This window comes from Trichechus manatus, unplaced genomic scaffold, assembly GCF_000243295.1.
Source record: "Trichechus manatus latirostris isolate Lorelei unplaced genomic scaffold, TriManLat1.0 scaffold00323, whole genome shotgun sequence".
NCBI classification, from domain to species: Eukaryota; Metazoa; Chordata; class Mammalia; order Sirenia; family Trichechidae; genus Trichechus; species Trichechus manatus.
Window position 1 is genome coordinate 730,596 of NW_004444259.1, and position 23,452 is coordinate 754,047.

The 23,452-nt window shown below is 43.6% G+C and overlaps 1 protein-coding gene across 1 annotated transcript in view; it reads right to left on the bottom strand.

Moving 5' to 3' along the window:
* The window catches only part of CD99L2 (CD99 molecule like 2), an 81,672-nt gene that overhangs the window by 34,118 nt on the left and 24,102 nt on the right, over positions 1–23,452 (bottom strand). The window contains exon 2 of the mRNA XM_023725508.1: positions 8,705–8,767. Coding sequence (XP_023581276.1) covers positions 8,705–8,767 — 63 coding nt within the window. The remainder of the gene's footprint in view (positions 1–8,704; positions 8,768–23,452) is intronic.

Genomic DNA, 23,452 nt, shown 5'->3' on the forward strand with positions numbered 1-23,452 from the left:
TGCCCTTGAGGGTTATAAGGAATGCCAGTGGTATGAAGAATATTCCAAGTGGCACAAAATTGTTGGAACTTAGCAGAAGTATACGTAGGCCCATTATCAGTTTTAAGGGCCTGGGGGCATCCTATGGTTGCAATGGCTTGGGTAAAATGCCGACAGGCATGAGTAGAACGTTCCCCAGAAAGGGCTGTAGCATAAAGAAACCTAGAACATGTATCTATGGACACATGGAGATATATTAAGTTTCCCAAAGGGAAAATAGTGTGTTACATCCATTTGCCATAATTGATTGGCTACTAGACCACGTGGGTTGACGCTAGCAGTAAAGGACGTGGGAGAAAAAACATTGGCAGTCTCTTCGGGGGCGTGGGGAGGGTGTCCGGCAGCGTCGTCTGGACCCCCCTCCCTGCCGCCGCGGCGGCGACCCACCCCGCTTTGGTGCGCCCGCGACGGAGCGGTGGGGCCTCGCGCGCCCGTGCGCCGCCCACCCCCCCCATCACCCAGGCCCCCCGGGCGAACGCCGGGGGAAGGCGGCTGCCCGCGTCCCGCCGAGGGCGCCTGGTCCCTTTCCCCGCCCGGGGTGGGGACGGGCTGCTGCGGGGGCAGCTCCGCCCCGCCCCTCCTCCCGGAGCCAGGGTTAACTGGCGGGTCGCGCCGCAGCAGCGATCCGGATCTCTCGAGGAGGAGGGGAGGGAGCGAGAGGGAGGGAGGGAGCATAGTAGAAAATTGTAAAGGAAGAAGCTGTAGGGTAAGGCGACAGTCTTTCTTAAAATGCCCAGGTTTACTGCACCCAAAACAGGTGACAGTGGATGGACAGAGAGCTGCCGCTAATGCTTGTGCCTTATGCGTTTCTGTGCCAACATTCTGACATGTTCTAATCATTTCAGCTAAATTAGGATTCTGTGCCTTTAAGGGGGCTAAAACAGCCCGACAGTCAGCATTAGCATTTTCACAAGCAAGCTGGAGACAAAGAATTCCAGCTGTTTGTTGATTATCTACCTGTTGGAAAATGGCAGATTCAATTAAAAGCAGAAGTTGGGTAAGAGCTTCTTCTGAAACCTTAAGCTTAGAGGCCTTTAACAATCCCAACAACTGGGTTTTGTGTTGATGCTGCTCAGGAGAAAGAGAATTCCCCATAGCGAGGAGGAATAGGAAAAATGAAGAAAAGAATGATAGGAAAGCTCCTGGCCTGAAGCCTGAAATCCCTTGAGAGCTCATGAGACAGCCTCGTTGCTGTTGGGCTGTACACCCAGCCTAATCTGAGAGCGTCCAGATAGACCTTGTCACCCTTGGGCTATAAACCTAGCCTGAGTTAAGAGCGTCCTGGAAGGATCCGGTTGCTCTTGGGCTATAAACCTAGCCTGAATTGAGAGCGTTCGGGAAAGCTCTGCAGAAAGCTCCGCCGCTCTCGGGCTGTCACCCCAGCCTGATTAGGACGCGTCCGATACTCACCCCCTAAAGGGATTTGAGTGCGAGGGCGTTTGCAGCTCCGATGAAGATCCCTCACACGGGGCACCATCTGTCGCAGCGAGCGGCAGAGACAGTAACCATGCCACAACTCTTACAGAGAAGTGGGGCCAGGAGGGTCACTCTGAGGAGTCGACCCCGCTTCAGTCCCAGGAGTTTATTTTATAGTCAATACAGCAAGCAGTAAAGCAATTAACAGAACAATGGGTTTAGGGTGAGTAACAGTAAGTTTTGGGCCAGGGAGAAGGAATTCAGGTGAAGAAGCCAATCAGTAACAGGGCAATAGCTCTGGGAAAACAAGTCATGCCTAATCTCATTCTTATCGCTGACAAGTCTCCAACATGTCGTATACAGCATAGAGGCCTGTGGGGGCTGCGGTTGTCAATAGTGCAGCCATGTTTAAATGGCGTATATCCCACAGAAAAATACAATAATAAAAACAAAACACTCGCTGGAAGGGCTCAATAGTGTGCAGATAAAAAATGATAGAATCCATGAACTTGAAGACAGATGCACTGGATTTACCAAGTCTGAAAAACAGAGAGAAAAACAGACTAAAAAAAAAAAATGACAGCATCTTGGAGCTATAGATAAACCAAAAAAGAGCTAAGATTTGCATTATCGTTCCATAAGCAGAGGAGAGAGAGACTAGCTGAAAAAGTATTCAAAGAAATAACAGCTGAAAACTTGCCAATCTGGTGAAAGACATAAACCTATAGATTCAAGAAGCGGAGCAAATCGCAAGTATGAAAAGCCCAAAGAAATCCACACCAAGACACATCATAATTAATCTTCTGAAAACTAAAGACAAAGAATATATCTTTAAAGCAATCAGACAGAAACGACGCATCAAGATGGTGGAAACACCAACTTAAATGACAGCGGGTTTCTCACATCTGAAATGAGATGACAAAAAAGGAGAAGAAAGTGGCACAACATTTTTCAAGTACTAAAAGAACTGTCGACCACAAATTATATATCCTGCAAAAATATCCTTCAGCAATGAAGAGGAAATCAATTCTGGCAAAAGAAGACTAAAAGAATTTGTCTCTGGCAAACCTACCCTTGGAGAATGACTAAAGAAATTCATTTCTCTAAACAGAAAGGAAATGATAACAGAAGAAGGCTTGAAACTTCACAAAGGAAGGAAGAATACTGAGATATGTAAAAATAGGGGCAAATAGAATAGATCTCCTTCGCATGACTTTCTCAAATTACATTTGATGGATAAAGCAAATATAACACCATCTGATGAGGAGCTCAATGTACATGGAGGATATATTTAAAACAATCATATTTAAAAGGTGAGGAGTCCTGTAAGACAACACATAATACCGGGGAAGCCAGCACAGCTTGTACAAGGAAAGGTCATGGAAGCTCCAGAGACACATCCAAACTCCATGAGGGACTGAATTACTGAGTTGAGGGCTGTGGGGACCGTGGTCTCGGAGAACATCTAGCTCAACTGGCATAATACAGTTTATAAAGACAATGTTCTACATTCGACCTTGGTGAATAGCATTTGGGGTCTTAAAAGCCTGTGAGCAGCCATGTAAGATACTCCACTGGTCTCACCCCTTCGGGAGCAAGGGAGAATGAAGAGAACAAGATACAAAGAAAAGATTAGTCCAAAGGACTAACAGACCACAACTACCACAGCCTCCACCAGACTGAGTCCAGGACAGCTAGATGGTGCCCGGCTACCACCACTGACTGCTCTGACAGGGATCACAACAGAGGGTTCTGGACAGAGCCAGAGAAGGATGTAGAACAAAATTCTAACTCACAAAAAAAGACCAGACTTACTGGTCTGACAGGGACTCGAGAAACCCCGAGAGTATGGCCCCCAGACACCCTTTTAGCTCAGTATTGAAGTCACTCCCAAGAGTGATCAGACAGCTCCATAAAACAAAATGAGACTAATAGGGCACAACAGCTCAGGGACAAGGACTAGAAGGCAGGAGGGGACAGGAAAGCCAGTAATAGGGAACCCATGGTTGAGAAGGGACAGTGTTGATGTGTCGTGGGGTTGTTAACCATTGTCATAAAACAATATGTGTACTAACTGTTTAATGAGAAACTATTTGTTCTGTAAACCTTCATCTAAAGTACAATTTTAAAAAAAAAGGTGAGGAGTCTAAAGGGACCAAAATGGAAGTAAGGTTACTACACATCATTTGAGTGGTAAGCACTGATACCAGTAGACTATGATAAACTGTGTATGTATGTATATTATAATACTTAGAGTAACACTATGAAATCTGTACAAAGTGATATATTCAAAAACACTATAAATAAATCAAGAAGGAATAAAAAAAAAAAGTTCAAGTAACCCAAGGAAGGTAAAAGAGAGAGAGAGAGAAATAGGAACAAAAATCAGAGGAAATCAACAGAAAATAAATAATAAAATGGCAGACTTAAGCCTTAAGATGTCAATAATTAATTTAAATGCAAATGGTCCAGATACACCAATCAAAAGACGGAGATTAGCAGAGTGGACTTAAAAAAAAAACATGACCTAATAATAGGCTGTCTAAAAGAAAGTCACTTTAAATACAATTAAAAAGGTATTTTAAAAGTAAAAGAAGAAAAATATATATAGCGTTTGAACATTAATTTTTTAAAAAGTAGGAGCGGCTATATTAATATCAAATAAAGGAGACTCCAGAGCAAGGAAATTAATACTAGAGAAAGAGAGGAATATAACATAATAATAAGATCATCCCACCAGGAAATTATAATGATCCTAAATGTCTACACACCAAACAACGGGGACTCAAAACACATGAAGCAAAAACGGATAGGGTTAAAAGGAGAAACAGACAAAACCACAATTATAATGGGGGAATTCAACACCCTATTATCAGCAATTGATAGAACTGCTAGACAGAAAATCAGCAAGGATACAGAAGAACTGATCACCACAATCAACCATCAGGATCTAAGTGTCATGTAGAGAGTAGCCCACTCAACAACAGCAGAATTTTCATTCTTCTCAAATGCACAGGGAGCATTCTCCTGGATAAAACAATATGCCATAAAACTGATACGCCATAAAACAAGGCTTAGCAGATTTAAAAGAATTAAAATCAAAGTGTGTTATCCAATCACAATTAGGAATCAATGACAGAAATAATTCGGGACACTGATAAATATGTAAAAATTAAACAACACACTCCAAACTAACCAATGGGTCAAAGAAGAAATCACAAAGGACATTAGAAAATACTTTGAGACAAATGAATACAAAAACACAACACACCAAAACGTATGGGATGTTGCCACAGCAAGTGCTTAAAAGAAAATTTATAGCTGTATATGCCTCCATTGAAAAAGAAGAAAAATCTGTAATCAATAGTCTAAGAGACTTTGACCATAAGAAACTAGAAAAAGAGCAACCTAAACCCACAAAAATGCAGAAGGAAAGAAGTAATAAATACCAGAGCAGAGATAAATAAAATGGAGAACGGAAAAACAATAGAGAAAATCAACAAAACCAAAAGCTGCTTCTTTGAAAAGATCAACAAGATGGACAAACCTTTAGTATACTGACCAAGAAACAAAGGGAGAAAACCCAAACTACTAAAATCAAGAATGAATGAGAGAACATTACTAATGACCTTACAGAAATGAAAAGGAATATAAGGGAATACTATGAACAATTACATGCCAACAAATTAGATAATCTAGATGAAACCAACAAATTCCTAGAAACACAAACTACCAAAACTGACTCAAGAAGGAGTAGAAAATCTGAATAGATTTATAACAAATAAAAATATTGGGTTAGTAATCAAAAATCTTCCAATAAGGAAACATCCAAGACCACAGAGAGTTTCACTGGGAAATTCTACCAAACATTTAAAGAAGAATTAATACCAATCATTCTCAAACTCTTCCAAAAGGTAGACCAGAAGGGAACTATACTCATTCTATGAGGCCAACATTACCCTCATACCAAAACCAAAGACATGACAAGAACAGAGAAGTATACATCAATTTTCCTTATTCCTGGGAATCTAAATGCCACCCCGCCCCGCATGTGTAAGGCTGTGCATATGCTCAGGAAAGACCTGGGAATGCCCTGAGCTTCCACCTCACACCATACACAAAAATTAAATTCTAGAGTTTTATAGTTGTAGGTCTATGATCCAGTTTGGGTTAAGTCTGTATATGGTGTGAGGCAGGGATCCAACTTCATTCTTTTGCATGTCAAAATTCATTTGTCACAGTACCATTTGTTGCAGAGACTATTCTTTCCCCATTGAATGGAGTTGACACCCTTATCAAAAATCAATTGACCATAGCTGTGCAGGTTTATTTCCGGACTCTCAAGTCTATTCCACTGGTCTACATGTCTATCTTTATACCAGTACCACACTATCTTAACTGCTTGTAGCTTTATAGTAAGTTCTGAAATTGGGAAGTGTGAGTCCTCAAACTTTGTTCTTCTTTTTCAAGATTGTTTTGGCTACTCTGTGTCCCTTGAATTTCCATATGAATTTCAGGATTGGCTTGTCCATTTCTGCAAAAAAGCCAGCTGGGATTTTAACAGTAAAGTCCCCGGGTTACGAACGTCCAACTTACAACTTTTGGACAACTTGTACTTGCCCTTTAACATTATGTAAAGTTGTCCTCACTTTGAAACAACTGAACCAACTCCTACTCGCAACAAATTCTTCATCACAATCACCTTCGCTTGCTGCAGTGCAGCTTTTAAATCACTGAAAAGGCTCCAAGCCTCTTCTTCCACTAAAGTAAGGCTAAATAGAAACCATATGCACCTGTTCCAACCTACCTACAAACTCAACTTAAAGACACTTAGGAACGGATCTCGTTCGTAACCCAGGGACTGCCTGTAATCTTATAACAGTATTTGTGGGAGTGTACAACAGCCCAGCTATTTTGGAAAACAATTTGGCCTGGTGGTGCAATGGTTAAGCACTTGATTGCTAATCAAAAGGTCGGCGGTTTGACCCCACCAGTGGCTCCATGGAAGAAAAGACCTGGCAATCTGCTCCCATAAAGATTACAGCCTAGGAAACCCTATGGGGTAGTTCTACTCTGTCACATAGGTCGCTATTGAGTCAGAATCGACTCGACAGCGCACAACATTAAAATATAAAAGGCACATACCCTTTGGCCCAGCAATTCCATTACGCTTGGGCATAAAGGGCATGCACAAGAAAGTTCACTGCAGCACTATTTGTAATCACGCAAAATGGAAACACACCACATGTCTGCCAGTAAGGAAATGGCATCAGTCATAGCAAGGCCACGCCACTGAATGCTAGCTCCATGAGGGCACAGGCTTATGTCGGATTTGTTTACAGCTGTATCCCCAGTGTCTGGAACAGTGCCTGGTACACAACTGATACTCTAATGTTTGCTGAATGCATACTGTGGTATACTACACAGCAGTTAAAAAGAATAAGGTAGGTGGGTAGATATAGAAAGGATGATTGATGGATAGAGACAGATGATGAGATACTAGATATAGATAGATAGATGGATGATTAACAGACAAAGAGAGACAGATGATGGAGAGAGATTATACACAGATATACGATAGATACAGACCAAAAACCAAACCCATTGACGTCGAATCAATTCCAACTCATAGCGACCCTACAGGACAGACTAGAACTGCCCCACAGGGTTTCCAAGGCTGTAATCTTTATGGAAGCAGACTGCCACATCTTTCTTTCATGGAGTAGCTGGTGGGTTCAAACCACCGACCTTTCCGTTAGCAGCCTAACTGAGCACTTAACCACTGTGCCACCAGGGCTCCATATGGTAGATATAAATAGATGACAGACAAATAAGTAGATAATAGATATAGATAGATAGGTAGATAGATAGACAGACAGATAGATAGATTCAGGTCTTCTATACATATTAAATTTAAAAAGCGAGCTGTGAAACAATACATATAATGCCTATATGAAACATCCCTACACATGTCATGGAAACCAAAAACCACAATACAATCTAGAGCTATAGATCTATGTAACAGCACAGAAAACTAATTGGGACCAATATATCCCAAACTGGCTGTAGTAGTTTCCCCTTGGGATGGGGAAAGATCAAGAGGGACCTCAGCTTTACTTTATAAGTATTCGTGCATTTTTCAAAAGAATGGTTTAATTTCTTTTCAAAAGAAAAGGAAAACTGATGACAAAGCTTAATGTTGGAGAGACTACACCCAGACCCCCCCCTCTTTTTTTTTTAATTGTACTTCAGGTGAAGGCTTACAGAACAAATAGTTTCTCATGAAACAGTAGTACACATAATGTTTTATGACATTGGTTAACAACCCCACAACATGTCAACCCTCTAAATTCTCAACCTTTTTTTTTTTGGTGAAAATACACATAGCCAAAGATACACCGTTTCAAAAATTTCTACATGCACAGTTCAGTGACACTGACTACGCTCTTCCAGTTGTGCTGTTATTCTCACCTAAGATGAAGGCTTACAGAACAAAATAGTTTCTCATTTAACAGTTACTACACATGTTGCCCTATGACAATGGTTAACAACCTCACAACATATCAACAGTATCCTTACTCAACCTTGGGTTCCCTATCACCAGCTTCCTTGTCCCCTTCTGCCTTCTGGCCCTTGTCATTGGACTACTGTACCTCATTAGTCCCATTTGGTTTTACAGGGTTGTCCACTCCCAGGCTGAACGGTGAACCTCAGAGATAACTTCACCACTGAGCTAAAAGGGTATCTGGGGGCCATACTCTCGGGGTTTCTCCAGTCTCCTTTAGGCCAGTAAGTCTGGTCTTTTTTTGTGAGTTAGAATTTTGTTCTACATCCTTCTCCAGCTCTGTCCGGAACCCTCTGTTGTGATCCTGCAGACCCCATTTTTAAGAGAAGCTATTATGAAAGAAAATCTAAACTGAGAGACAACTCCCTTACTCACTTCAAAGCACATTTCACCACGCCAGGGAAGGCAGTCCTCGGAGGCCACTGCGGGCTCTTCCCGCCAGTCGGGACTATGACTTGGGTCAGTTATCACACAGTGCTTAGTATTGTCAACAAAAGAAACAGGAGTTTTCAATTTTTAGATTTTCTTTTAAATGAAGCAACTTATGATAACCATATTTCACCTGATCGAGTGAAATACAGGCCACCTACTGTTTTCATCGAGTGTGTATTCTGAGTGGGTGGTGCATATTAATCGCTAGTGTTTGCTTTTAATAGAGTTTTTTTTTTTTAATTTACTACTCACGCTTTACTGAAGAAGTTTCCTGCAGCGCATCTTCCAAACGGAAATCACCGGTGTCTCCAAATCCTAAACATAAAAATGATTTTTAAATTTAACTATCTTTGCATGAAACACAGTAATACTAAAGTATGCTCTTGAAATGGCCGTTTCCCTATCGACAAAGTTACAAAGGCAATGCCCCAAAAGGAAGTCAGCTGAAGCCACTAAAGACATCTTGTGTTGACATCCTTCCACAAACAACTTATCTTCACTAATTAAAAACAAACAAAAAGAAAAAAAAAAGCATCAGAATAAAATGCCTTTGGCCCCACCAGAAGGTTGAAGGCTCAAGCTGTTTGGAACACGAAGTAGTCTTGCAGACAACCATCTCGAGAACCTGATTTTTACAAGAGGGAGTGTAATTGCCCAAAGCTCCACTAATGATGGGTCAAGTTCTCTCAGTCCACCCCAGGTTCGTAAAGGTTGCTCTGCATTTTGTCAATCCCAGATACTTTCCCTCTGGCCCCCAGCACCCCACCTAGACCAGGAGTCCTGACTGATCACATGTAGCTGAAAAGGCTCCAGGGAAAAGCTTTTCACAGGAGAATCTGTCCTCAGAAGTGGACATGTCTGCCCCGCCCCATGCCCTACTGAACTTAACAGCTATCGCTCCCTCTAGATGGGCACGTAGTTTCCCACAGGTGTGTACAGGTTATCAATTCTGAAACAAATCACTGTACATGTATACTGTAATTGAACAATTAATTTCCTGCATGGGAGATGCTGAGAGCAAGGTTTCTCACTGTTGGAGTGGGAGGTTACAGATAAGCAAGGGGAGGAGGCTAGAATGATCCTCGTGGTAATGCATGAGTGTTGGAGATATCACTGTGGACTCACGTTTAGCTTAATACAGATACAGGTGGTTACATACATAAACATTTATAGATATGTGTATACACATGGGTTAGTATATATACATGTACTTTCTCACTCTGCATCTGGGAGGGCCTAGAAGCAATACTGCAGAAGCAATGAGCACACCTAGCACCCAGATCTTGGTTTCTAATCCCATTCTCCAATAAAAGGAACCAATGCTCCTAGGAGAAATGGCTGACTCTAGGATAGGGGCAGGAAATATACAAGAAGAGCTGGAGCATCTTACAGTGCCAGAAAGTAAGGAGGTGCTAAAAAAAAGGGGGTATATCAAAGGGACATAGGAACCAACTGAAAGAGTTCCCACTGGTCAACACTGGAGCAATCTGAGCAACAAAATAAACTGGAGTTAGATTATAACCCAAAGTAAAAATAAATATCCATGAGTCCATACTGAGATAAATGACTAAATAAATAGAACAGACAAATCTCCTGTATAGGAGAATTCAAGGAAATAGAGCATAACTCCCCACTCCCTAACTGTGGGCTGTGCATAGTGACTTCTTTTCAAAGGACACAGTATGGAAAGGGAGGGAAAGAGTAGCTTTACAGTGGAGAAAGCTGGCAAACACTACCTCAGCCAGGTAATCAAGATTAACATTTAACAGTGGTAAGTTATGCTGATGGCATGTACCCTTGATATGATGTGATGAGAATGGCATTTTACCTCATGATCTTCCCACCTCAAACCCAGCACTCCAGTCTAATCATGAGAAAAACATGAGACAAATTCCAGCGGAGGAATATCCTACAAAATGCCTGACCAGTCCTCTTCGAAACTGTCCAGGTCGTCAAAAGCCAAGAAAGTCAGAAACTGCCACAGTTGAGAGGGTCTTAAGCACACATGACAACTAAATGTAATGTGGTGTCCTAGATAGGCTCCTGGGACAGAAAAAGGACATTAAATAACAACTAAGGAAATCTGAATAAAGCATAGACTTTACCTAACAATAATGATGTATTGGTATCAGTTACTTGTGGCAAATGTACCATACTAATGTAACATCTAACTATTGGGGAAACTGGGTATGGGGCATACGGGAACTCTGTACCAGCTTTGCAATTTTTCTATAAATCTAAAACAGTTCTAAAAAATAAAGCTGAGTTTTAAAAGAATCAATTTCCTAGACAAGATTTCAAAAAAGCTTAAGGGTAATCACTAAATGAAGAGATACTGGATATATAGCCGCTAAACTATTCAAGAAAAAAAAGAAAGAAAGAAAGACCACCACCACCAACCAAAAATCAATCTATCCAACAAAAGTCACTAAAGGGGGAAGAAGAAAAACCAAGAAAGCATATTAAATAGAAACCATGAAAGTTAACGTCAGAGCAAAAACAAACAAACAAACAAGAGTACAAATGCCCTTCAGCCAAAGATCAGACAGGCCCAAAAAACACAACGAGACTAAACGGGCACACCAGCCCAGGGGCAAGGATGAGAAGGCAGGAGGGGACAGGAAAGCTGGTAATGGGGACCCCAAGGTCGAGAAGGCGAGAGTGTTGGCATGTTGTGGGGTTGGCAACCAATGTCACAAAACAATATGTGTATTAATTGTTTAATGAGAAACTAATTCGCTCTGTAAATCTTCACCTAAAGTACACCAAAAAAAAAAACAATAATAATTTTAAAAAACTCGAGGGGAGAAATCACTAGCAAAAAAGGAGTGCAAATGGGTTAAGTTCCCTATTAAAAGACAAATGGGATTTCAAAGATATCTAACTACATGCTATTGACAAAACATACATCTAAAGCAAAATGGTAAATAAAAAATGTTGAAAATAAGAGAATGGAAAAATATATACCAGGCAATTGCCAACAGTAGAGGGTCAGCGATAAAGAGGAAGACCCTCAATGAGATGGACTGACACAGTGGCTTCAACAATGGGCTCAAGCATAGCAACGATTGTGAGGATGGTGCAGGACGGGCAGTGTTTCGTTCTGTTGTACAAAGGGTGGCTGTGAGTCAGAACCGACTCAAAGGCAGCTAACTACAATAACTGCCAACAGGAAGAAAACAGCCGTGACAATATTAATATCAGACAAAATAAAATCTAAGACCGGAAGCTCTACATAGGAAACGAGCAATATTTCATGAGAATAAAGGGTATAATCCACCAAGAAAATAAAAGTCATGGCACTTACTAACCTAGCTTCTGAAATTCTGAAGTAGCCTTTTGCTTCTCACCATGAGGGAGTAACTGGTTTCAGGCAACGAGCAACAAGCAGTGCGAGACTTCAATCCCTGAGAGCAAGGAAATCATGGCAGCTAAAGCCAACGGGTGATCCTGGATTGGATCCTGAACCTATAAAGGCCGTTACTGGGGCAACTGGTGACATCTGCATGAGGTCTGTGGGCCAGCTGGTAATACTGGATCACTGTTCATTTCCTGATTTTGATGGATGTGCTGTGGCCATGCAGGAGAGAGTCTTTGTTTTTAGGAAATGCACACTGAAATATCAAAGATAATGGGCATCTTGTCTGCAATTGATTCTGAAATGGTTCTGGCACACACACACACACACACACACACACACACACACACACACACGATTAGGACAACTGGCAAAACTTGAATGGGGTCTGAGGATTAGGAGGTAGTAAGAGATCCAGACTAATTAACTGCCTGATTCTGACGGCTGTATTGCAGGAGGATGTCCTTGTTTGTATCTGGAGGTGATGGCACAACAGAGGACAACTTCCTGTCAGTGGTTCAGAGGAACAAAAGGAGTTCCTTATTGCGCTTGCGATTTTTCTGGAAAAATGTAATTGTTTTAACATTGAAAAACTGAAAATAATTTAAACATGCATATTTTTCAATCTTGCAATTCCACTTCTAGGCACCTCTTACAGACAAATACTTGTACATGTGCCCAAAGAGGTCTGTACAGGGATGTCCATGGCAGCACTGCTTACAAGAGCAAAAGAAAATGTGAACAGACTAAGTATTCATCAAAGAGGAATGGTAACTGGAATATGGTTCTTCCCATACAATGAAACAGCGCGTAACTGTTAAAGAGTGAGGTAAGCCTATATACTGACATGGGAGAGATCTCCAAGAGACAGTATTAAACAAATGAAAGCAAGGTGCAGAGAAGTCATTTTCCATGTATGTGTATGTGTTCATATCTACATCCATAGAAATGTTTCGGAAGCTTACACAAGGAAACTGGTAACATAACTGGGGTTATGTTTACAGAATGAGAATAGAGACTGGAGGAAGGGAGGAGCATTTTCCTATTAATTTAAACTCTTCTCTGCCATTTTTGTTTTTAATCATGTGTATGAATTTCTCTTAGAGTAATGCAAGTGATGATGACAATAATAATAATAAATGTTCTGTATAAGTCACTCCAAAATCATAAGCCAATCATCCCAGTGGGTCTTCCTTCAAACTCTATCCCTACTTCTCATCCAAGAATTGCAAGAGTAGGTTCCTTCAAATAACATCTTATACAAGTAATAAGATGTTTCAGCCTCAGCCATCCCCCTACTGTTCGCTGATATACCCCACTACAGGTCATCAAGTAAAGAGTTAAGGGAAATAGAATATGATTTTTCAGTATCATCAATCCCTCACTGACCTTGGATTCAACAGACTCAAACCATCTCTGGACAAAACCACTCAATCGCAATAGAGATCCTGAGCTATTAACTTCTCCAGAGCCTACAGCAAAACATGGCTGCTAAAATCAAGACGGGAACAAATATTCTCACGAAAGACACCACCCCTCAAATGGTCTACAATAGGGTCATATTCTATACACCTTTCATGCAATCTAGAACTAAACAACCCAGTTTGGGATGCAGGCAGACCGGAATCCTCATGTTAATGAATGCATTCACCCACTCCTGGGCCCTGTTAGGAAGCAGCTGATTTTCCATAGCCTCAATTCACAACCCCCAAATCCCTGTATCTGGGAGATCAGTGTTCAAGCAGTCGGTAGAAAAGTGACCTCAGTCAGCCGCAGAGGGCCAAAAAGAATTCCTTTTAATTGAAAAAGCACATAGCCAGCTGGTGATTGCTGTCTGAAAATGTCCTTGTCAGACAGAGTAGAGCTTTGGGAATCCACCCATTTCTCAACAGCTTCGCAGCTCCTTGAGAAAATCCATTCGGGAAAATGCTGGTTCTGCCCACAGACAACCCCACCCCCGCCACTCAGCGGCCTGTGTCTGTACTGAAGTGGATTCTGTCCCTTTGGGAGGGAGCACAAGCTTGACCTCATACTGCAACCTGACCCATGGTGACTGGCATCTAAAACTCAGGGCACATTTTAGTGGAGGGTGTCAAGAGGCCCTTGTTGGAGAATGCCATCATGGACTGGCTGTGAGCCAGCACCTGCCAGTGCCTTAACTGAAATGTCTGAGCCTGGAGCACCTGTCTGATGGGCCCCTAAGTAGCCCTTCAGTTTGATTTGATTAACAGATCATGCCCTCCTCCAATGTCCACCCACTGCCCTTAGTTTCTCCTGAAAGCCTGCCCAATCCAGGCAGGTGTTTGTGTTCACCCGCTCTCTAGACTTGGGCGTCCAACCCGGAGACCACGAGCCACATGTGGCTGCTTCAATTAAAATTCATTACAATTCAATCAATTTTCAAAGCCAGTTCCTCGGTCGCACTCGCCACATGTCAAGTGCTGGATCACCCCGTGGGGCTGGTGGCTACTATGGTGGACAGCACAGATAAAGAACTCTGCCACCAACACAGAAAGTTCCATCGGATGGTGCTACTCTAGACAGTGTGCTTGGTCACCTCCATATCAACGCTGAGCACAGGCCTGGCTGAGAGGAGGCACTCCCCCCAGGTTTGTTCTCTGATGATCCAAACTCTGTCCCCATGCCGGGAGAGCCTCTGGTCTGTTTCCACAGGAGTATGAGGACAGAGTACCAATATCACGTTGTGACAAATCCCCGCTTGGGTTTCATGCCAAGAGCAAACTCATCTCTGCAGAGGAGCATGTCTGCTTCCCGCTGCAGGGCAAGAACTGTAGAGGTGGCCCAGAGGCCTGGCTGCGATGATCAGACGATCGTCTCTGGGGAATTGGTCAGGAAAAGAGCTCTCTCAAGCGCCCCCTGCCCAGGACAGCCTCTCATCTACCTTTCTCCTCTCAGTGTCCCACTTTGCACATGGAAATAGCTTTCAGTTCTTTTGGAAGAGGGTCCAGTACAAATCCTGAGTGGATAAATACTCATCTAAGCTGCTTCGGTTTTCACGTTTTTAAATGCTGATGCCTTTTGGTGGAAGAATAAGAACACAGGGCGGTAATGGCTGCACAATATGATGAATGTTAAGTCATATCGCTGCGTTGTACATAGAAAAAATGTTGAATTGGCACATATTTTATTACATATATATTTACCACAGTTAAACACACACACACACACACACACACACACACACACACACACGGGATATCTTCGACTCCAAAGATGGGGAATTGTAGATTCATCATCCCAGTGTTTCCCACGCGTTTGCCTTAATGGAAGTGCCATACATACCCACATTAAACTTAAGTTTGTCCAGGAAAGCCAGGGTGCCACCCACCAGCCTGTCACCTGGCCTAGCGCCTGGGTCCAGCGAGCAGCTCTTCCAGAAGGGAGGTGGGGCTCCTTATCAAAGAGGAGGCTGACTGGGTCATCGGTGAGCCTGCTAAGAAACGTAGGGAAAGCCCACCATAAGACAGACCAAGATCCAGTTCAGAGCTGATGGGTCCAATCATGAGCCAGCAGGTGTGACCGTGGCACAAGCCCCTTGATCACTTGGGGGTCAGAGAACAAGACTAAAAGCAGCCCCAATAGACTGAGCCAACTGACGGGGGCATGAAGGGCCTAGCTTCACTGAACCTGAAATGAGCCACGTAATAAGGACACTCCACCATGATGTGATCAAGACCCCAAGGGATGCCACCGCCTCGGGCTCGTAAAACATAGGCATTTCCCCTGCCCTCTGGCAGGGGGCCACTGGGGCCCAGATTAATAAAAGGTCAGAAAAACAAGGTCACACCTCCCTGACGCAGGAGCTCCCCACCTGCCGTGGAAGCATTCCTGAGAACGGCCTGCGGGAAATCTAAGCGACAAACTCACTGGCACGTATAGTTAATTTGACAAACGTCTCTTGGTGAAAACAGTCTCTCTTCCTTAACACAAACAAGTAGGGATCCGTTCCCCACCTTGTGCTAGAGAGGGTGGAAGCAAAGAAACAGTACTGTGTTCTGCCGGTCCCTGGCTTCCCTGAATTTTTTGTTGCCTCAATCCTGATGCGAATACCTTAGTCTTGATAAATGTATGCTTTTACACCTTGAAGCATGCTGAGTAATTAATATCCTCTGGGTGAGCTAAGCACTGCAGCATCGCAAGGGAAGATGAAAATGGTTTTTCCTCTTATTCTGATTGCTAAATGGATTTAGCTATTGCCACCTGAGCTCCAACTTGGTTCATGAATAAATTTCAAGCACTCCCAGAGAGGACGATAATGACACAATGGCAGCAGCTCACCAGAAGGCAGGGACCAGCAGTTCAGTCCAGAACCACCACCATCAATACATCTGCAGTGGCCCCTGAGGAGGCCCACCCAGGCAGCCCATTTCAGGAATTCACAGGGTGTATGCTAAGAGCTCGGCTGCTAACCAAAAGGTCGGCAGTTCGAATCCATGAGCCGCTCCCTGGAAACTCTATGGGGCACTTCCACTCTGTCCTACAGGGTCACCATGAGTCGGAATTGACTCGATGGCAATGTTTTTTTTTTTTTAATGTAACTGAAAGGTCAGTGGTTGGAAGTCTCCTTCCATAAAGATCACAGCCTTGGAAACCCTGTGGGGCGGTTCTACTCTGTCCTGTAGGAGCACTATGAATTAGAATCAACTTGACGGCAATGGGTTTGGTTTTTCTGGGTATGTTTCCTGTGGTTGCTGCAACAGTGTACCACACACTGGCCGGCTTTAAACAACAGGGATTTTCTGCCAAATTCAAGGTGTCAGCAGGGCCGTGCTCCCTCTGAAGGCTCCAGAGAAAGATCCTCCTTTTGTCTCTTCCAGTTTCTGGTGGTCCCGGGCATTCCTTGGCTTATGGCAGCATCTCTCCAATGTCTGCTTCTGTCTTCACATGGCCATCTCCCTTCGATCTATCTCTGTGGCTGTTCTCTTTTTATAAGGACATCACTCATGCTGGATTGGGACCCACCCTGTTATGGATTGAATTGTGTCCCCACAAAAAACGTGTGTCAACTTGGCTAGGCCATGATTCCCAGTATTGTGTGATTGTCCACCATTTTGTCATCCGATGTGATTTTCCTATGTGTTGTGAATCCTACTCTGTGGTGTTAATGAGGCAGGACTCAATCTACAAGATTAGGTTGTATCTTGAGTCAATCTCTTTTGAGATATAAAAGAGAGAAGTGAGCAGAGAGACAGGGGGACCTCATACCACTAAGAAAGAAGCACCAGGAACAGAGCACATCCTTTAGACCCGGGGTTCCTGTGCTGAGAAGCTCCTAGACCAGTGGAAGATTGATGACAAGGACCTTCCTCCAGAGCCGACAGAGAAAAGAAAGCCTTCCCCTGGAGCTGGAACCCTGAATTTGGACTTCTAGCCTCCTAGACTGTAAGAGAATAAATTTTTCTTTGTTAAAGCTATCAATTTGTGGTATTTGTCTTATAGCAGCACTAGATGACTAAGGCAGAATTTGGTACCAAGACAGTGGGGTGCTGCTCTAACAGATACCTACAATGTAGAAGTGGTTTTGAAACTGTGAACAGACAGAAGCTGGAAGGGTTTTAAAGTGCCTAATAGTAAAAGCAAGCCCAGACTGCCTTGAAGAGACTGTTGGTGGAATTATGGACATCAAAGACAATTCTGGTGAGGACTCAGAAGGAAGTGTGCAGAGCTGTTACACACTGGAGACAGGGCCGACGGCAAGCAGCAGCAGCAGAGAACCAGCAGCAGCAGAACCAGGAGATCAGCATGAGACAGTGCGAGAGAGCTGAGTGCCTTTGCACACGTGGCTTCCTGGAGGAGTGGAGTGCCTTCAGGCACTTACTGGTGGAGCTAGCCTTGCCAACCCATGGAGCAAGAGAGCTGAGTACCTTCTGGCTGAAGTTTACTGGTGGAGTAGGGTGCCTCCAAGCACTCATCGGTGGACATACAGAGCTCTGGAACACTTGCCCAAGCAGGGCAGACGGGGCCGAGAGGCCAAGGAACCTGGAAGCAGAAGCTGAAGGGACAAGGAATCCAGGAAACACAGCTGTCTCAAAGGGTATGGCCACAACCTCTGGGGTCTCAAAAGGTAGAGTCACCACTCAGATGGACTAGAAGAATGGTGCCACCCAAATTCGAGGGAGCAGAGTTGCTGTCCCAGTGGGCCTGGAAGGCAGAGTTGAAGCCCAGGGCCAAGGGGCCTCCACTCAGAATCCGGAGACTGTGGCCAATACCTAGAGTCTGGAGGACAGGGCTATTGTGTAAATTGTCTCACAGAACAGAAGATTGTTTTCAAAGCCTTGAGGGCTAATGTAATGTGTTCTGCTGACTTGTTTGGTGCCTGTTATCACTTCTTTTCCTCTAGTTTCTCCCATTTGTAATGGAAATGTCTAGCTTGTGCCTGTTCTGCCATTGTATCTCTGGAAGCAGATAACTTGTATTCTAGACTTCACACATGAAGAGGAATTTTTGGATTTTGGACTTGGAGCTAAGACTTTTGCTATGATACGATGGGATGAATATTTTGCACGTTGCAAGGATGTGATTTTTGGGGGGCCAAAGGGTGGAATGTCATGGAATGAATTATGTCCCTCCAAAAAATGTGTGTCAATTTGGCTAGGCCATGATTCCCAATATTGTATGATTGTCCACCATTTTGTCATCTGACATGATTTTCCTACGTGTTGTAAATCCTACCTCTATGATGTTAATGAGGCACCATTAGAGGCAGTTATCTTAACGAGGCAGATTAGGTTGTGTCTTAAGTCAATTTCTTTTGAGATATAAAAGGGAGATGTGAGCAGAGACACATGGGTACCTCACACCACCAAGAAAGCAGAGCTAGCAGGATAGCACGTTGTTTGGACCCGGGGTCCCCGAGCTAAGAAGCTCCTCAACTGGGGAAGATTGATTAAAAGGACCTACCCCCAGAACTGAGAGAGAAAGCCTTCCCCTGGAGTTGGCACCCTGAGTTCAGACTTTTAGAATCCTAGATTGTGAAAGAATAGACTTCTCTTTGTTAAAGTCATCCACTGTGGTATTTCCGTTATAGCAGCACTAGATAACTAAGACACACCCTATTCCAGGATGACCTCGTAGTAGCTTAACTGATATCTTCAAAGACCCTATTTGTAAACAAGCAGATTTTCACAGGTACCAAGGGTTAGGATTTCAACACCTTGATTTGAGCCCAGCGACACCCATATCAGACTTCTAACCTCCAGAAATGTAAGACAAATTTATGTTGCTTTAAGCCACTAAATTTGCGGTCATTTGTTACAGCACCAAGAGGAAACTGATATCCTCTCCCTCATTCCCTTCCTATGTACATGTTCCTTCTTTCTGTCAACCAATCATTGCTGAGCATCTACCTCACACCAGGCCCCATCTCAGGTACACAGAATAACAAGAACAGCGCAGCCTCTGCCTGCAGAAGTCGCAAGAGCAGCTGGCATGTTTGAAAGAGTCCAAGTACCCACCTTTGTTCCCAATAGGTTTGTAGTCTGCATTTCGAAATCTTTCCAGATCCTATTTTGATAACCCTGTAATGTCACACTTTTAACAATTATTCTTTTAAAAAAAGGCTCCTACTTACAATTATGTATATTCTAATTGGGTAATATGACTGACAAAGGCCTTAATTATGGTCCATAATTCACACCCAGTATATTGTTAGGCCTGTGCTACAACTTGGCATTTGTGAACATTACACCATGGTCCTGTCATTTGCGCAGCTTCCTCTAATTATTGTACTTGCAGGGCATTTGAACAAAGTGAGGTGCTGAACGACAGAGGTCCAACCACCAGAGTCTTTTATTTACCTGGGAAAAACATGCTTGTCAGTCACTCCAACCCAAAACACAGAGGGGGCTTCCAGCGGGTATCAAATCTAATTATCCCCAAGGAGCTTAATTTGCCACTCTTGTGAATTATCGAAATACTCAGGAAGAAGTAGGTTGATCACACTCCCATTTTCAGATGAAAAGGCCAAAGCATGAAGCAGTCAAAGCCAGCAAATCAAGAATTGAGAATTCAGTGGGCTACTGGTCTCACTTTTCCATGTGGATCCTGCAGCATGCGGCTCAAAGAAGAACAGCGACGTGGCCTTCCAGACTGGCTCATCATTGAGGTGTGACTGTTCTTCCTTTGGTGGTTTTTTACTGTAGTGAAATCTGCCAACAGCACACACTACCTACGTGTTTCAGAATAATCAAGAGTAAGGAGTAGGGTAGGATGAATCTTGTGAGGCTTCTTGGAAGCTGTGAGCTTGAGAGAAGGCTCTAGAAATTGGAAAAACATGGCTTGGGAAGGACAGGAGACAAATGGCATTTTCACTTGATCAGAATACGGAACCACTCCCAGGCCAGGAGACAGCAAGTCACCCATTCATGCGTGCATGAAGCCCTGTGACACATTTATCACATCTCCTTGGCACAATGACATACCACCTGATACCTATCATGATGGTAGGATCTGAAGATGGAGGAAGCCAAGATTTGGAAAGGATGCTGGAACACAGTGTGCAAGTTTCCTTGTTGCTATCAGTTGCAACTCATGGCAATCCCATGTATTAAAGAGGAGAACTGCTCCATGGGGTTTTCTTGGCTGTAATCTTAACGGAAGCAGATCGCCAGGCCTATCTTCTGCAGGACCGCTGGGTGGGTTCAAACTGCCAACCTTTAGGTTAGCAGTCTAGCAAACCATCTGTACCACCTAGGGCCTATGAGCTTCCCAGGGCTGCTGCAGCAAAGCACCACAGATGTAACAGCAGCAGGGAAAATAAGACAAAACTATATTTGAGTAGTGGCTTTTTTTTTTTTTTACATCCAATTTGGGAACTCTTCAACAATTCAGACCACAGACAACCCAAAGACAAGGGGAACTCCAATCTTAGAATTCTTGACCATAATTCTTGACAATAATTTCTCAGATGCAAAATGTCCAATTACGGCATGAAACCCTGGAACAGAAGGTCATTAGGGAGAACTAAGGAAATCTGAATCAAGTGTGGACTTCAGCGAATACTATGTGTCGATATTGGTTCATTAGCTGTGACAAATGTACCATACTCATGTAGCAGGTTTCCAACAGAGGAAAATGGGTGCAGGACATAGGGGAACTCTCTGTACCATCTTTGCAATTTTTCAGTAAATCTAAAACTGTTCTAAAATAAAAAAGTTTATTTTTAAATATGTTCAGGTAGGTCCCTGATCCTACTTCTCAGCCTGGGTTTAAGAGGATAAGAGGACAGAGGTGGCTTCCTATGAAGACTTCATTCCTCTGAACATAACCCATTGAAGCATACTTGTGAAGGCTTCATGGAAGACGATTAAAACTGAGTTACAGTCGGCAAATGTATAGGGACCAAAGTTTATTCGTGGTTACCAGGGGCAGGAGGGAGGAGAAAAAGGGAGCCATTGCTCAGGAGGAACTGAGCTTCTAGTAAGGGTGATGGGAAAATTTGAATGCTGGTGATGGCTGCACAACATGATGAATGTAATTAATGTCACTGAATCGTACACGTAAAAAATGTTGAAGTAGCAAATGTTTTGTTATACGTGTGGGTATATATGTGTGTGTAAAAAATGGCATGGAGTCGGCGTCTGACCTCCTCTGACCTCACCAGGGGGAAGGAGAATCAAGACCAACAGCCCAAGGCTGATTCCTAGGAGGCGGAGGGCAGACATGCCTCCTCTCTCCACCATCTTTACTCATTCTGACAACTGTCTCTCGCACAGCACTCTCTACTTCTCTGCTGGGTTCGATAATTCATTGCAGTGGCCACACAGAACTCACAGACAATACTCAGACGATTATGGGGTTTATTAGGGAAGTAATACGTTACAGTTCAGGCTCAGGAACACTCAGGATACAGCTCTTCCATCAGGACAGCCTCTTCCCAGCTGTGCTCGCAGGCACGCCTCTCCCTGGCCCTCTCTGTGTCTGCCCAAAACCCATCATGCTGTCTCCTGCTGCCAGGTCTCTGCTGTACCACCAGGGCTCCAGTTGTGTATAGACTGTATCTTAAAACCCTTCACATTGGGCAAGGCAGACCGACAGGCAGCCAGCAGGCTCTGAGGCAGGGCTCTCCAAGATAGAGAAAGGACAGCCTCTACTCAGCAATGCCCACAGGCACACCTCTCTCTGACCCTCGGCCTCTGCCCTGCTTGGGCAAGTGTTACAAAGCACTTTTAGCTCTGCCAACAAGTGCCCAGAGGCACCCCGCCCCACAAGAAAGCCTGGCGCAAAGGCAGTCAGCTCTAGCTCCGTGAGTCAGCAAACCTATTTCCACCAAGTGCCCAGAGGCACCCTACTCTGCCAGCAAGCCTCCTGCCCAAACGCGTTCAGCTTTCTCACTCCATGGGCTGCGAAGGCCCACCACGCCGTCTCCTGCCGGTCTCCTGCCAGTCTGCTGACTCTGCTGCTGTCATTTCTTTGTCACTGCTTCTTGCCATCTTTGGTGTTACAGCTCTCTTTCGGTCTCCTGGGTCTAGGAGGGTTTTAGCGCGGGGATCCCAGGTCCAAAGGATGCACTCCGTTCCTGGATCTTCTCCCTTGGTGGTGGTGAGATCCTCTGTCTGCTCTGGAATTGGGTCTTTTTTAAGCCTAGTGGGATGGCAAAACTGACCAATCCCCTTGGTGGGCCACAATTACCTTATTCGCACAGTCCCACCCAATCACTTGGGTGAGAGTTACAAGACCATAGCTGGAAAGGCCACACAGAAGTGATCCATCACACCACCATATAGATATACATATATATATTTACCACAGAATCAATGAACATATGATACTGAATTGGAGTTCTGTCATCTCTTTTCTAACCTGTCGAATTCCTTGCTCTTCTATACATTCTCCCCGGGTTGAGACGAATGAGAGATTCCGGGATGATCAGTTTAGTGTTTCTGGGAATGAGCATGTTCTTTGAAATGCCTTCAAGTGGAGTCCAGTTCTCTAACTGCAAGGAGGACCGTCTTGAATGTTTAAATTGAGTTCTGTATCTACCCTAAGAACCTCTAAAAGAACAAGTTTGAAAGTTTCTTTCATCAGGCTCAAGCAGGTTTAAGCTTCTGAAGAAATTTTTGTCTAGGCCTCCACTCCACAGATAATTCACTCCAGACTCAGATGAAAGGGCCTCAAGACATACTGCTAAGTGGAACAGTGATGCCTGGAGTATAATGGTGTTTATGTAAATATTTTAAAAGATACACTCGTCACCAGATGAATGGATAAACAAAATGTGATGTATCCATATAATGGAATATAACTCAGCCACAAAAAGGAATGAAGGCTTGATACATGCTACAACATGGGTGATCCTTGAAAACATTAGGCTGAATAAAAGTAGCCAGACACAAAAAAATAACTATTGTGTATGATTTGATTTATATAAAATGTCCAGAATAGGTAAATCCATACAGACAGAATGTAGATTACTGGTTGCCAGGAATGGGAGGCGAGGAGAATGGGGAGTGACTGCTAATGGGTGAGGAAAATATCCTAAACTGATTATGGTGATGGTTACACAACTGTCTTAGTCATCTAGTGCTGCTCTAACAGAAATACCACAAGTGGATGGCTTTTAACAAAGAGAAGTTTATTCTCTCACAGTCCAGTAGGCTACAAGTCCAAATTCAGGGCATCAG